This window comes from Chelon labrosus, assembly GCF_963514085.1.
Source record: "Chelon labrosus genome assembly, chromosome: 13".
NCBI lineage: Eukaryota > Metazoa > Chordata > Actinopteri > Mugiliformes > Mugilidae > Chelon > Chelon labrosus.
Window position 1 is genome coordinate 12,445,228 of NC_140346.1, and position 15,586 is coordinate 12,460,813.

At 42.0% G+C, this 15,586-nt stretch overlaps 2 protein-coding genes across 2 annotated transcripts in view; both read left to right on the plus strand.

Moving 5' to 3' along the window:
• Positions 1 to 883: 883 nt before the first annotated feature.
• tnfaip1 (tumor necrosis factor, alpha-induced protein 1 (endothelial)) lies at positions 884 to 7,342 on the plus strand. Its single transcript, XM_084558781.1, has 7 exons — positions 884 to 1,029; positions 1,929 to 2,324; positions 3,137 to 3,306; positions 4,857 to 4,940; positions 5,360 to 5,412; positions 5,599 to 5,794; positions 5,912 to 7,342. The coding sequence occupies exons 2-7, from the start codon at positions 2,078 to 2,080 to the stop codon at positions 6,140 to 6,142; spliced, it is 981 nt and encodes a 326-aa protein (XP_084414907.1). The 5' UTR covers positions 884 to 1,029; positions 1,929 to 2,077; the 3' UTR covers positions 6,143 to 7,342.
• Positions 7,343 to 9,306: 1,964 nt separating this feature from the next.
• sgsm2 (small G protein signaling modulator 2) overlaps positions 9,307 to 15,586 on the plus strand; it is a 76,409-nt gene continuing 70,129 nt past the window's right edge. Inside the window, exon 1 of the mRNA XM_084558966.1 lies at positions 9,307 to 9,515. Coding sequence (XP_084415092.1) covers positions 9,456 to 9,515 — 60 coding nt within the window. The 5' untranslated portion in view covers positions 9,307 to 9,455. The remainder of the gene's footprint in view (positions 9,516 to 15,586) is intronic.

Below are 15,586 nucleotides of genomic sequence, written 5' to 3' on the forward strand. Positions count from 1 at the left end.
AAGTGGGTGGGAGGAGTTGTCCAGGATGGTCTTTGCTCTTGCCAACACCCTGCTCTCTGACACTGTGTTCAAAGAGTCCAGCTCCACCCCTACAACATCACTGGCCTTGTGGATCAGTTTGTTAAGTCTATTAGAGTCTGCCACTCTCAGCCTGCTGCCCCTTTCACTTGTTTAAAAAACAGTATAAAAAATAATTCTATCTATCTATCTGAGCACATTTCACCTATTTTAGCTTCACTCCACTGGCTGCCCATCCATTTTAGGATCCATTTTAAAATTATTTTATTTGCTTTTAAAGCCTTGAATGGCCTTGCCCCACCTTACCTCTCTGAGCTGATGCACCCCTACACCCCGAGCCAATCTCTCAGGTCAGCTGACCAGCTGCTCCTGACGGTGCCTAAAGCTAGGCTTAAGCTCAGAGGGGATCGAGCGTTTGCTGTTGCAGCTCCAAAACTTTGGAACGAATTGCCGCTGCACATTAGACAGGCCTCCTCTCTGTCTCATTTTAAAACCCTTCTTAAAACCCACCTATTTTCTTTGGCTTTTAACACCATGTAGAGTGTTGATTTTATGTGTATAGATGCATATTTTTACTACTTCATCTTTTATTATGTTTCTATTGTGTTATCTATTTATTGTGTTTTATCTTGTAAAGCACTTTGGAATCCTTGTGTTTGTTAAAGTTGTGCTATATAAATAAAGTGGATTGGATTGTATTCTATCTATCTATCTATCTATCTATCTATCTATCTATCTATCTATCGATCTATACTCTGCAAACCTGTGAATTGGAACAGCGCGCAATACCCCTTATTGACGATAGAGGGCAGCATTGTGATTCTCAACGTACAGCGCCCACCGTAAACTAGTTGAAAGAAGAAGACGGTGAACAGAGTTGAACTTTTTATGCTTTTTACAACAATTTAAATCGAGACCCTTCTGACAGTGTCTGTCTCTCGGCTGTAGGGGAAAAGTTAATTGTTGGCGTTCGGCTGTTTGACAACACGTAAAGACCGTACGAGGAGGACGGTAAGTGAGCAAAGCTCGTAGGCTGATGCGTGTAGTTAGCTGTAATAAGGGCGAGTACGTTACGTACGCTATTGACGAATCTCGCGATTTAACGTGATTTATGTTAAGTTGAACAGTCACACCTGGGGAAAGCACAACCTTTCTCCGTTGTTATTCAGTAATTATGGTAATAATGATAACAATAATCCCCACTTATTGGCTCTGCTAAATTTTTCTGTACCTGTATTGTTAATTTGTCCATCCTATTCAACTTCAGCTAACGCTAGCAAAACATACGGCCGAAGGAAATAGCGGTGACAAAACTTTACGTTACAGGGATGTTTAAAACAGTCGGTGCTGACAAGTTGAAAACGACATTTTAGATATTAAATTAGCGCTGTGAAGTGTTGGAGTTTTTAAAATGTTAAAACTGTCACATTATAGTGGGAGTTAAAAACTTCACGAGCGACCAGGACATCCCAACTCTCTGTTACCTCAGACCAGTTTTACATGTTAGCTAACAAGAGCTAGCCAGAATAACTTTACTGCTATAAATTGTCGACGAAGCACCCTGACCCTTAACAATTTAAGCTTTAAACTTATCAGTAGTCTGTTAAACCGAGACAACTTCTCTTTTAGGTGGACCACTACCACAATCTGCTCTAGTTTAGAGATCCAGCTGGTCGTTTTAGTTCATGTAAAAATAAATGAGATGACCCCTTTTCTGTCGTGAAAATCTGTCATTTACTGAACTTTAGTTTCCGACAAAGGCACATTCCATTTAATGGGAAGGAGAACTGAGGAAAAGATAACTTTAGGGCGGTTTCCTGCATTGTGATGAATGCTTTCCTCCACTGGGCGTCCTGCTTGACCAGTAAACAGCCTTTATCAACACTGGCCTTCTCTGTGTTTCTCCATAGGGAACTTTGGGTGCACCTCCAAGGCTCTGTATTTTTCCAGGAATGATCTGGATCAGTGAGAGGTTGTGGCGGCCTCATCAGTAGCCGTCACCACGGCGGGGGACCTTCGGACCACCGTCTGCAGGGTGGTCATCTATCTCCGAAGGGACATGTCCGGGGACAGCTGCCTAACCCAGCATCACGCCAACACTGACTCCACCTCCCTAGCTCCTCCTCTGGCGTGTCCCAAGACCAAGACCTGCAGCTACCGGGGGGCGGTGGGACTGGCCAACAAGTATGTCCGCCTCAACGTTGGCGGGACGCTGTTTTACAGCACACTGCAAGTGCTGACCAAACAGGACTCCTTGCTGAAAGCCATGTTCAGCGGAAAGAAGGAAGTGTTCACTGATAAAGAAGGTGAACATCTGTGAACCGTTGGCACACAATTTTTCTTCTGCAAATATAAAATCCATATTATACTGTTTAAACACCGATCTGTCAACATCAGTGCACAAACTAGCCATTTTAATGTTCTGTTTACCGTGTCATTACAGTTTCATACGCGGACATTTCAACACAATAACTTCTTAATAGATAGATTTTATTGCCTTTGTACATCGTACAACAGAAATCTATTGGTGATTGTCAGTTAAAATCAGACACATTAAAACAGACGACAATAAACACCTTCTGAAAACGCAGACAAGAGTAGCAGCAGGTCGTCAGATAAGGTGCAATAAGGTGCAATAATAATCCAGACAGTCAGATAAAGTGCATTAATTACTTGGCTTGATTGTGCAGGAGCTGCAATGGAGGACACAGTGGTGTTCCTCAGTCTGTTTGTAATTGTTTTTATAGTCTTGTATCTCCGTCCAGAGGGCAGGGGGAACAGTTTCTGACCCAGCTGGTTAGGATCTGTCACAGTGCTGCTGTCCTTTCTCTGCAGTTAACCAGACAGATTGTCTGTGCAGCTTTACTATTGCATTCATGGCATGTTTAGGAAATGAGATCTCAAATGTGTTTTGTGGACCACACCTGTTGCTCGTCATGATCTTAACAGCTCTAGCCATGATGATTTTAACAATAATAAGAGTCACACATATTGTCACTGCATCTCATAGACGCTAGTTTTGCTGTCAGCTTGGCCTGAGTGCAAGCTTTAGTTGTCGAAGCGCCGCTGCGGTTTCTGTAAACGTATTCTCAGTCCCATCTCTTTCATTTCCACCCAGGTTGGATCTTAATTGACCGCAGTGGGAAACACTTTGGCAGCATCCTGTGCTACCTGCGCAACGGCACGGTCGCCGTACCCAAAGGCCGTCAGGCTGTGCAGGAGCTGCTGGCTGAAGCAAAGTATTACCTCATCCAGGGCCTAGTGGAGCTTTGTCAAAACACCCTGCAGGTCAGTTATATCGATACTGAGCAATATACAGTCCGTCATCATCATCATCATCATCTTCATCTTCGTATTTGGTAGAAAATACTTTGCAGGCAATTACTCCATTTACATGGATACTAGTATTCCACTAATAGAATAAAAATGGCTCATGTAGTCACCTCATTCAGAACAAACTAACCTGACTAGAAGGACTTTTCTATGGGACTCAGTGGGACAGTGTAAACCTCTGACAAGTCTCTCAATAGTAGACCATCTAAGTGCCTGATCTCATCGTTTCTCTCTGGTTTGAATAAAAACATGCTTTCTGTGCATGTTTGAGCTTGGATTAAACATCAAGTGAGTTTCTAGTGGGGTCAGAAGCATAGAGGTAGAAGTAAATTACGGAGTTGTTTGAAGAGGTAAAAAAAAATCCAAATGTTGCGGACAGTGCCGTTGTAAATGTGGTTTCACAGGATTCACCTACCTACTGATATATTTCTGTCAGACTGAACTCTCCACAGTGGGTAGAACCACTTTGCACTTGGCAGTAAAGGTCTGATTGATGTTTTTGGATATGTAAATGCTTCCACATTATCAGAGTTTTGGAATCTCAAATCATAATAATTACATAACCAGCAGAGCATCTGACTTTCCCTATAGACACCTTCAGATCATGCTTGTTATAGGATCTCTGACTTTAGTCTGACCTTTAGCTGGCTGGATGATTGATTTGGCCCCTCGATGGTATCCTACCTCTTCACCCTGAAATGCTGTTCGGTCACCTTTACTGTGTCTTGTAGGATTCTTGTCCTGCTGAATTATGAGAAGTGGTCCAGCGTGTTTTTGTCTGTGTACCTCTGCTTGCCTTCCATTTCTGCCATCATCACTCAATCATCAATAAGCGCAGGCGGGCGTTCTATCCCACTGATGTGTTGAGACATGCATGACCAATCTATAACAGAGGTACCACCAGATCAGAGAGGGGAGGTTTTGCTTTAACCCATGAGCAGCTGCAGTTTTTACCCTCCATGATTTCTTCTTTCCACGCCTTCTTCTGTATTTTTGTTCATAATTCTGCTGATTTCATTTTAATGTTGATGCTACTCTTGATATCGGCATTTCAACCATCTTTGAAGTCATTGTTATTTTTTTTCTACTTCTTTTATCCTCATATTGACAGATTCAGTTTCAAAATCTTGATGAACCACATTAATACGTCTGTTTTATTGAAATACAGGACATGTCCAAGTACTTGAGCAGTCTGCAGTTTTATCATTTCTTGTAAGTTGTAATGCACAAACACAGTAAAGTAGCAAAACGATGTTAGAGAGGTGGTTCAGATTATTTAGAAAACGTAACACTAACGTTACATAGCCTGTCCAGCAGAGAGCATTGTCAAGTTGTTTCTTAAAATGTTCCTAAAGTGGTCCTCTCAGTACGTATTTAAGTGAAAACTATCCGGCTCTGCACTCTTTCTATGAGGGGTTAAAGTGGCCAGGGGCACAGTAGGTATGACAAAAAACAATGTGATGAAGTTTGATGTCTAACACACAATGTATATTACATATCGACAGGGTAATAAAGAGCAGCCGCTGTGTGTTATACCTGTGGTCACGTCCAGTAAAGAAGAGGAGAGGCTCATCCAGTCCTCGAGCAAGGTAAATGGAGACCAGATATCTTTTATAGCATATCATGGCAGTAACAGAGGTTCAAACTAAATTTGTGCTTTTCATGCAAGAGCAAGTCAGAATGTATGCAATAAAAAAAAAGACCTTTAAAAAAAAAAAAATCACGAAGAAGCTGGAATTTGTAAAGATGAAAGTATAATACATTTTGAATTTTTTAACAACATTTCCATGTTGCAAACAGAGACATTGTTTTCAAAATGATTTTTTCTTGTTAATCGAAAGATCAAATAACATTAGACATCTTAGATCTTTAAATCGTTTTACAGACAACAAACATAAGACTTTTGTATTTCTTCAAAGGAAAACACAATTTGTTATCAAATGCATTCTTGAAATGAATCAGTTCAAGGAAATCCTGGGTATTTTAATGAGCGTCTCCCCTTTGTTAGCCTGTAGTGAAGCTGGTGTACAACAGAAGCAACAACAAGTACTCCTACACCAGGTAAGAATCCATCCCACTGAATTTGTTACTACAGAGATGATTGATTTTTCCTCTTCTTCAAAGTACTCAGCGAGGGGAAGCGCTAATCTCCCGCCATCTAATAAACTCCAATGAGCCCCAGGCGACTGATTTGAGCAAATGATGGAGCGCTTTCTTCTCCACATCAATTTGCTTTTGTCTCGATAGTAACTCGGACGACAATCTGTTGAAGAACATCGAGCTGTTCGATAGGCTCTCCCTCAGCTTCAACGGACGCGTCCTCTTCATCAAAGACGTGATTGGAGACGAGATCTGCTGCTGGTCCTTTTACGGTCAGGGTCGCAAGCTGGCCGAGGTGTGCTGCACGTCCATCGTCTACGCCACGGAGAAGAAGCAGACCAAGGTGAGGATGAGAGAAAAGGAAAAGTATGCTAGTGTGTATGGGAGAGTTGGACTTCTGACCTGTAAAGGATCATGTATATGCTTTACATTTATTCACAACTTTTGTCTGTGGCCTCAGGTGGAGTTTCCTGAAGCTCGCATCTACGAGGAGACTCTGAACACCCTGCTTTACGAAACAATGCCACTGCCCGACAACTACCTGCTGGAGGCCACGCGCCGGAGCTACAACAACTGCGGCTCTCACAGCGAGGAAGAGGACGGGCCCGGAGGAGCTGAGCTACGCGAGCGAGTCCGTCGAATCCACGTCAAGAGGTACAGCACATACGACGACCGGCCACTGGGCCACTGAGACTGAATCCACACAACAACAACAAAAGCCGGACAAATTTCAGCATTTTTTTTAATGTGAAATATTTACACATGAAATCTGATGACGCTCATATGTTTTTCTTTTTTTCTTTTGAATCCTGTATCACCTAACTTCCATCACCATCCATAAGAGATCTGACTTTTGCCCTCAACGTGCACGTACACATGTGACTTTTTATTCTAGACCTTTGCTGCTCTGTCCATCATTATTTAAGCATTATTACAAAGCGCTGAGAGCGACTACTCTAAATAGTGGGGGGAATCACTAATATGCACTATTTCTCAGAAGAAATATTGTTACAATCATAGCACTTAGACTCTGCATCAGCAGGAGAGCATGTTTTGTATTTTGAGATTGTATTATTCAGATGCATTTACAGCCTGTTGTTTGCCAAATGCGGTTCTACCAGAATTAGTGTGCCTTTCATATGTTTTAATGCAGTTCACCACGATGCCTCTTGTGTAGATAAAAGTTTCTGTTATTCTACTATTGTTTGTCTCTCTTCTGTTTTTAGGGGAAAGGCGTAATAATTAAAATTCACACTCGGCTATCACAAAAGGTTGCACACAGTCAAGTACTCAGGTTTTTGTTGACTCACTACAAAGACCTGGTTTATTCGTCATGCCCACTGTTGACACAGAAAAACACAGTGGCCACAAAACGTACGTAGAAAGTTAAACACAGGGAAGTTAATAGTTCAATTAACTCCGTCACAATTCGTCCATTATGCTGATTACCTAGCTGAAGGATTTCAGGTGTGCAGCCAACTAAATGCTTTTAATTTGAAGCTGCAGTGCCAGGAAAAAAAATAATAAAAATCTGTTTGCACAAACGAATACACAGTAAACAGTGAGGCTGATAATTGCATAATTTAATTTAATTACATCAAATGGTGATTGGTGGAGAAAGTGCTCACCATAAATGCTAAAAATGAGCTTTGACTTTTGGATAAGAACGTTTTAAACCACCAGTGAATACCACTGCTGTCAAACAGATGGTGGACTATATTTTTGCACCAAAAGCATTTTCACACCACTGTGCATGTAATTACATTAATAGGCATGTCGTGTACTAAGAATAACTGAAAATCTCCGACACCTATAGACATTTGCTTGGTGGAGAAGTAAGGCAAGTAGGTTAGACAGTCTTTAATCAAAACTGATGCAGTCCAGTGCCGGCCTAAAGCTGACATACAGGTAATATGTATAAATAAGCTGATTCCACAGATGAACAGTAAAAGCTGATGGTTGATTATTTATTGATCATCTGTTCTTATGAAGAATTCTTGCTTCTCTTACATAACGTTTGCACTGCTGGTCAGGCAAAACAAGCAATTTAAATTTGTCACCTCTTTTATTATTTGCTGTATTTTCGGAGCAGAAAGGTTGGAGGAAAAAAAATGTTTAGATGAGACGGATCCTCACTTCCCTAGATCACATTAAACACCCCTTCCTGATGCTACAGGTGGCTCAGGTGCAAATCTATTTTTACACAAAAGATGTATGAACTCTTATACCTGAAAGCCAGAACGCATATGCTCCATATGCTGCCTGAAGCACCAATCCCATGCTCCCAACTTTGTGGGAACAGCGTGGGGACGGCCCCTTCCTGGTGTTCATGACTGCACACCAGTGCACAAAGCAGGGAGCACAAAGACGTGGATGAGCGAGTTTGGTGTTGAAGAACTTGACTGGCCTGCACAGAGTCCTGACCTCAACCCGATAGGGATGAATTAGAGCGAAGACTGCGAGCCAGACCTTCTCGCCCAACATCAGTGTCTGACCTCACCAATGCGCTTCTGGAAGAATGGTCAAAAATTGTAATAAACACGCTCCTAAACCTTGTGGAAAGCCTTCCCAGAAGAGTTGACGCCGTTACATCTGCATATTAAACCCTGTGGATTAAGGATGGGATGTCACTTATGTGTTAATATGCACATAAAGGCAGATGAGTGAAGACTTTTGGCAAATACAGTGTAGATACTCGACCCGATGCTCACCTGCGACCGGAGTGAGTTGGAGGGGTGCAGCAGGGAGAACAGTCCATGTTGTTGATTTGACATGGGAGTCTGAAAGGCAGCTTTTTGGCTTCATTTTGAGGGCACCGGAGGAGCAGAGACGCAACGCTGGACCGAGTTATTTGACTTCACCGCCTGAGGATACGATTAGCACCAACCCTGCACTATACACGATTGGATATTTTGTTAAAAGACAGGTATTTATGTTATTATGAGTTGAGTTTATATATTAATTTTGCCTACCTACACTTGCATACATGGTTTTGTGTCGAATGTGATTAATTGTGCTGTGCCCAAGCTGCTACATATTTGAAGCGTTGTACGTGAAGTAACTCCAGCTGTCGGTGAACGAGGCTCAAGTGAGGTACAAAGCAGCCACCCCTGGTTGCAGGTACACCCTCAGCCCACACGGAGGCACAAGCAGGAGGTTTAGTGATGGGTCCCCACCACCCAGCCACCCACCCACCCACCCACCAGAGGAGGTTACTGTGCATCACGTTGCTGTGACGTCACGTATTTTGCAGCAGGCCAGCCTGGCATCAGCTCAGCTCTGACAATGGTCAACATGTGCTTCAGAAAGCACTATTTATAGCATCCTTCATCTGCTACAGCCTCTGCCTGTGCGTTTAGGTGGACGCCTCTGTGCCAAGCATGTGAATGAAGCCATTTAATAAATAATAAATAAATACAAGCTCACCTAATGATCTCATTACATGCTCCCTCCACTGGGTTCCCCCAACAATGCAGAGCAGAGCTGTTTGCTCAAGGAAGACGTGAAACAATGACGAGCCCAGACGCTGCCAACATTTTCACACCTTTCACGGTAGATCTGCATCCTCCCCGTCCCGTAACCCCTTCCTGGCCGGAGGGAGGAAGAGCAGGAACATGCTAAAAATAACTTGGAGGTGCTCTACAGGTTGGTGAGCTGGATGCTGGGAGGCTGCAGGGCTGCGGGGCTGCGGGTTGGGGCGGGGCTGGATGAGGAGAGACGGCGCGAGGGCTCCAGTGATTCTTATTTATTTATTTATTTATTTTTTATTTTTTTTTCCCTCCTCCATTGATCAGTGTAGTGGGGAAGGCGGATCCTCTGACGTCGCCGCCAAGCTGCTCGGCTGCGTCAGAGTCCAGCTGAGCGAAGGAAGAAGGAAACGAGGAATAAAAAGGAAAGCGGTTCTGAAAGGCCGGGCAGAGCGGACCGAGAGTGTCGGGGGAAGAGAGACCTGTTGTCGAGCACACCGCGGGCGGACGCACGGACGGACGGACGGACGCACGGACATGGAGGGCTCCACGGAGGAAGAGTACAAGGAGAAATTATTATGGAACGTCAAACGAGAGGTAGGCGCTGCTGTTTGACGGCCCGCCGAGCTCCACATTTACATCTTTACTCTTATCATTTAATGACATGACTCGCTCCAAAAATCACGTTAAAGGGCTTCGAGGTGTTGCACTGGCTCTTTTTTTTTTTGGCGGGTGTATTAATGTTTACGTGCTGTGTGGTGCCACATTGTCACCCTCGTTATGTTTAAGTTTAAGTTGTCAAACTGATGCTAAATTAATGCTAAAGTCTACATTATTTTTTATAGGTTTTTATCTATGGTTAGCATGTTTGTTTCCTTTCCGTACGTAACATTCATTTTCAAAATATTTTACTTTAAATGTAATTTGTTTTATTTAGCTAAAAACACTGGAAGAATATATATATTATTAGTACATTCATATTGCACTATACTGTACCTTATTTTAGTTTTTGTATCATTAGCATCCCTGTTTCCTGATTGGTTCAGGGGGGAAAAAAACACTACAGGAATATATATGATTTATACACGTATATTGCATTAATATATAATTATATTAAGCTATACTGTACCTTTATTTATTTATTTAAAAAAATACTAGCATGCCTGTTTCTGTATTATCATAATTTTCCTACATGCTTCAGGGGAAAAAGCCCCAAAACAAATAACGCTACAGGAATATATATATATATGACTAATACATATATATTGCATTAATATATTGCTATATTAAGCTATACAGTACCTTATTGTAGTTTTTGTATTATTAGCATCCCTGTTTCTGTATTTCTATCATTTTCCTGATTGGTTTATGGAAAATAAATAAATAACACTACAGGAATATATATGATTAATACCTGCATATTGCATTAATATATTATTATATTAGGCTATACTCTGTTTTATTTAATTTCTTTAATAGTAGCATGCCAGTTTCTGCATTACCGTTATTTTCTGGTTGGTTCAGTCAAAGAAATTCCGCAGGAATATATATTACAGGATTAATTATGGACATTTATTATATTTTAATATATGATATTTCATGTTTTCCGATTATTGCGGATAAATTACATACAGGAATGCACATCATTATGTGCACTTTAATCTTATGTGTCTTGTGTTATGGTTGTAGTGAGTGTAAGTTATATTAAAAGTTGAAATTGAGCATCTTACCTAAAATATAAAAAAATATAAGTTTGGATTATTTAGCGTAATATGCCTCTATAATACTACGATCCTTCATAAGAGCCAGGAATCCATTAATAAGCCAGCCTTGCAGGCATAAAGCCTTAATGAAACCTTCTGTCTGAAGTGTTTTCAGTACAGCGGCATTGCTGTCTGTCTCTGCCAGCAGCGCTAACATCCACAGCTCGAGCGGTGCTACGGGCTTTTTTGTTCCTGGTGATGGATGTCTCACATCTCTCCAGCGAGGAATAAATCATCACTCCTTTAACCTCTCTACCCACACCCATTGTGATCCTCGTGCTGGCTGCGCAAAACGCTGCATCCGGGAAGATTTCTCTGCAAGTGAAATGTTAGTGGAAACCAAAAATCAGCTGATTGTGAGACTGAATGTGGCAAGGTGTGGCTCGCTGCCTATATATCCGTCTGAGCGAGTCAGAGGTTTCGTCATTATTATGGAGAGGAAAGGTCAAGCTAAAAATACCAAACCCAAACTCTATGTGACAGTTAAACGTTGGGGGGGGCATAAATAAATATCATAATCAGTCTTGTCAGTGCTTTGTGAGCTGAAAAGCATCACATTCTCTCGTATTGCTCCACTTTAACCACAGAAATCACTTACTGTAATCAGGATTTCATGTGATACATTTGAGAGAGCTTGTGGTCTAGTGAACTGATACCACTGCAGCTGACGTAAAAAGTCTGTCATCTGAAGCATCTCCCCAGCCAGTGCCTTGTGTTCCTTGCAGTTTGACTCTGCTTTTCTTGACATTTTCATGAATGCACCTGCAGTTGCATCTTTAGCGCCTCTATGTTGTTTTGAAGGATCCCCCAAAAACCGAGTGACAGATGTCTTTTACAGCTGATAGATGATGCTCAGTGGCATGCAACCGACTTTACTGGCAGTGACTTTAGGTCCAACTCAAGATCAGTTTCTAACATGGATCCAATAAGAACTCAACCATTAAAGTAATTGATTATTAATATATTGTGGTTTTACTGTTGTTGTTTTGAGAGTTGGTGGTGGTTTAAATTAAATCTCTCAGGGCAGGCCTTAGGATGTAGAAAAAGTTGGAAAGCAAAAGCTACAGCAAACAACAAAATGTGGCCAAGTCAAAACACCCAGGAAACTTGACAAGGCAGAGTTTGAAATTGAGAGAAGTCCAAGTCTAAACACCCATGAGATGAGTTTCACAAGTCGGTCCAAACACCCACAAGTCTGTGACAAACTTGATCACAAAACCCACAAGACTGAGACAAGCCAGAGTCCTCCATAAGCCTACGAAATCAAGTGAGAGTCTAAACAATCTAAAAGTCAAGTCAAGCGAAAGTGCCCTCCAGGTTGTGAAGTTTCTGTCAAATTACCCACAAGACTTTGTAAAGCCAGAGTCAACAGCCCAGAGACAGGGACCCGCCTGGGATAAGATATCTCACTGCTATACAGCCCGTGGACAAGAAAACAAGTTTAATTTTTATTAGTTGTGTCAGGGTTAGGGTTTGAGAAAGTACCAGCGTTTCTAATGATGCTTTCATTGATTCTAATACGCACTCATTTAGTAAGTAAAGCAGCTTCACGTGGAACCCTGGCCCGAATTATTCCCACTCCACTATGAGGACTCTTTAGGCGAAATACTTATCTGTCCTCCTGCAGCCATTCCACAGTCTTAAATAACTGAATCATTGCAATGTCTGTAAGGCTCAAAATAGCTTCAGTTCCTCAGGATATCTACAGGCGGCAGGGATTTGTGTTTCCTAAACACAGACCGTTGGGGGAAATAAGGAGGAACATCGCATTCTTGGGTGACTGGGCCTTTGGAGGCTGTGTGTTGACGCTGCGAGCTGCGTCTTCACAAACACACCTCTGGCCGGGATGACTTCTGCCGCAGTAGCATCAATTCTTAATGTTTCCTGGCTGTTAACATTTAAGAAAAACCACTTTGCGTATCGGCGGAATGGTTTGTGACCTCAGAGTTTGAGTCGCGTGCAGATTGTCATTATGTGTTAGCTGTCATGTGTGAGGCAATTTGCGCATTTGTTGCACGTGTTTCTTCTATAACATCAGAGTGCTTTGTTCAAGATACCAACATTGGCCAATCTGTTAGTAGTTGTCATTTAAAATATTGGGCGTATTTGTAACATGGTGGTTATTCCCAGTGTGTTTTCTTTTTTTAATAATTGCTAATACACTGATCAGGTATAACATGACCACCTGCATAATACTGTGTAGGTCTCCCTTGTGCCACCAAAACAGTTCTGACATGAGTGGAGGGGCCTCTGTGGTTCAGGCTTGTTCCAGTGCATCCCACAGATACTTGATCAGTTTGGGATCTAGTGAATTTGGAGGCCAGGTCAACACCTTGTGCTGTTTTTCATGTTTTTTGAGTTGATCCTAAGCCGTTTTTCATCCTGCTGGGGATGACTGCTGCCATCAAGGAGTGTCATTGCTTTAGGGTGGGGGTGCCTGGTCTGGTCTAGGTGGGTGGTACATGTCTAAGTAACATCCACATGAATGCCAAGTCCAAACGTTTCCCAGCAGAGCATTGTATTTTTACAAGATGGTCAATGTTATATACTTCTCCTGGCTTTAATGTTGTGGTTGATTGGTGTATGTTAATTTGGGTTTTCACATATTTGTGTTATTCTGTGTTCATCCAGTTTTAAAAAAAATATGGTGTGATTATACTACAGTTCATTCAAGAGATGCCTTATGATATTTTATAGCATAGTAAACTGGGATGAGAGAGAGCCTGGTTTGAACAGAGCTGACTGGCTCCTGGTTTAGAGCTCCCTGTCTCTTTAAGTGGCACTCGGGTGCCTCAGTATTGCTTGGCAACTGAAAGCTTTAGCAGCTCCCTAAGAAGTTAAATTGCATCAGTTGACGTTTAATATCACAGCAGTGAGGCGGCCCTATCAGGTGGTCTCTTGTACTGAAACAAAAAGTCCCTTTCTCTATTCACCTGCTACCGTCAGTGTCCTTTTGTTTTTGTGATATGCACAGGGGCGCTCCATGTAGGCAGCGGCCCGTGCCTAGATGAAAGGCTTCTCTGCTCTCAAGAACTATTACAGCTCTAAGAGGCATTTGCTATGCTAAATCTTTTTCCTAATAATATTCTGATGTTAGTGTTGCAGCCAGTCGGACAGCATCCCCACAGGCGGCGATGAATCAAAAGTGAAAAGGGATTTTAGAGATCACGTTCTCTATACAAGGAAAAACCTGCTCATTCTATTTCAAATATTCATGTCGGAAAGCAATCTTAGGCCTGAAGGACTTTTAGTTGTAGTCATACGTGTTTTATCTTACCCTTTCTGTATTCTGTATAGTCAATTCAACAATGGCAATCCCAGAATCTCAGCCAGTTTGACTTTAATGCATCACAGATCAGTCACAATCACCGCGTGAGTTAAAATCACCTTTTCTCTGCAGAAATTCTGTGAGGTGTACGAGAAACCAAAATCTTTGTGGCAAATGTTATAATGGCAGGTGATTGAGAGAGTGCTTGGACCACTCTGATCCTGCTGTCAGAGCCACAGCCCTGGAGAACTGACAGGGATGAACTGAAATGACAGGATACACTTAATGATACCTGAAAACAGCTTTTATTTATTTAGTGTGGCGATAGAAAAGTGGCTGTGAATGTGTAAAACCATTGCCTTCAGCTATAGTTTTAATAATCATAGTCATGTTAATCCAAAATACTCCTGATTCCACTCTAATGGATATATTTATATATTCGTATTCGTGTCAAAACTGCTGTCAGGATCCATATTTCCTATTAATCTTGACCTAGCTGGTCTGATTCTCATTTGGTGACGTTGTGACCAAGCTGTGATCTTTGAGCCAAACATAAAACTCTACAGTGCATATATAGACGTATGTTTTTTCTTTTTCCTACATATTATTGACTGGGTTCAGCTGTTACTTCACTGTCCCACAGCTACATCACAATGTCAGTCAACAATCAGCTTTTAATCTCTTGCAGCCCACTAAAAGCTGAGGTGTTTCCGGCTTCTCGTCCGACAGCAGCAGCAGATCACAGACAGCTAGAGTGTCTGCAAATGTTGGAAGCGAAGTTTAAAGCAGGGAAATTTGATTTAGGAGGGTGAATTGATAAATATATTTCAAAGTGGATTTGGAAATAAATCAAATGAAAGTTTGAAGCGTACCGGCAGGTAGCAGATTATTTCTCTTGTAAGGAATGGATTAGTGCACTACCGTGTATGTTGTGTTAGCCGAACGTATTTAATTCTGTTGCAACCGCATTTGTAACTTATGACTGAAGATTTCTTTTATTTTTTTTTACCTGAGGCAACAGTTACTGCTGCTCTGTGAAAAAGAAAGTAGACTTCAAGCTCAGTAAATCTGCTCTGGTTTTGCCAACATCAATAAACTGACCATGGCGTTAGAAGCCGCTGCCACGGGCTTCCATTTTTCTAACATCATTTTCCTTTGTTTACTGCACCGAGTTACTTTGCAGCTAAGCAGCATAATGTTTCCTCTTGCCTGAAGAAATATTATAGCACTATGCAGCAAAGTGTTTGGTAAGTTCTTCCTCAGACTGAAGCCCCCTCTGGGACAGAGTAATTTCTACCTGCCGCTCCAAGAGCTCCGGAGATCAAGCCGGTTCTCTAAACTGCATTGATATCCACTTGATATTTTTCACACTGAGGTGAAACGTTAATTCCCGCTCTATTTTCTTGAGCATCAAAAGTGGAGAAATTGATTTGACACAGGATATAGCACGTTTAAGGCGAAAAGATGAACGCTGCAGTGTCTGTAAGTGTTCTGAAGATCCGTTTTGTTGCGTGTGAAAAGATGCGGGAGGTCAGCACGCTGGTCAAGACAAGTAAAGACAGATCTGTCGAGAGAGTCCGCTTTCACCACAGCCCTACTGCAGCCCTTCTCCTTTACCACCAACTCTACTAGGGCAT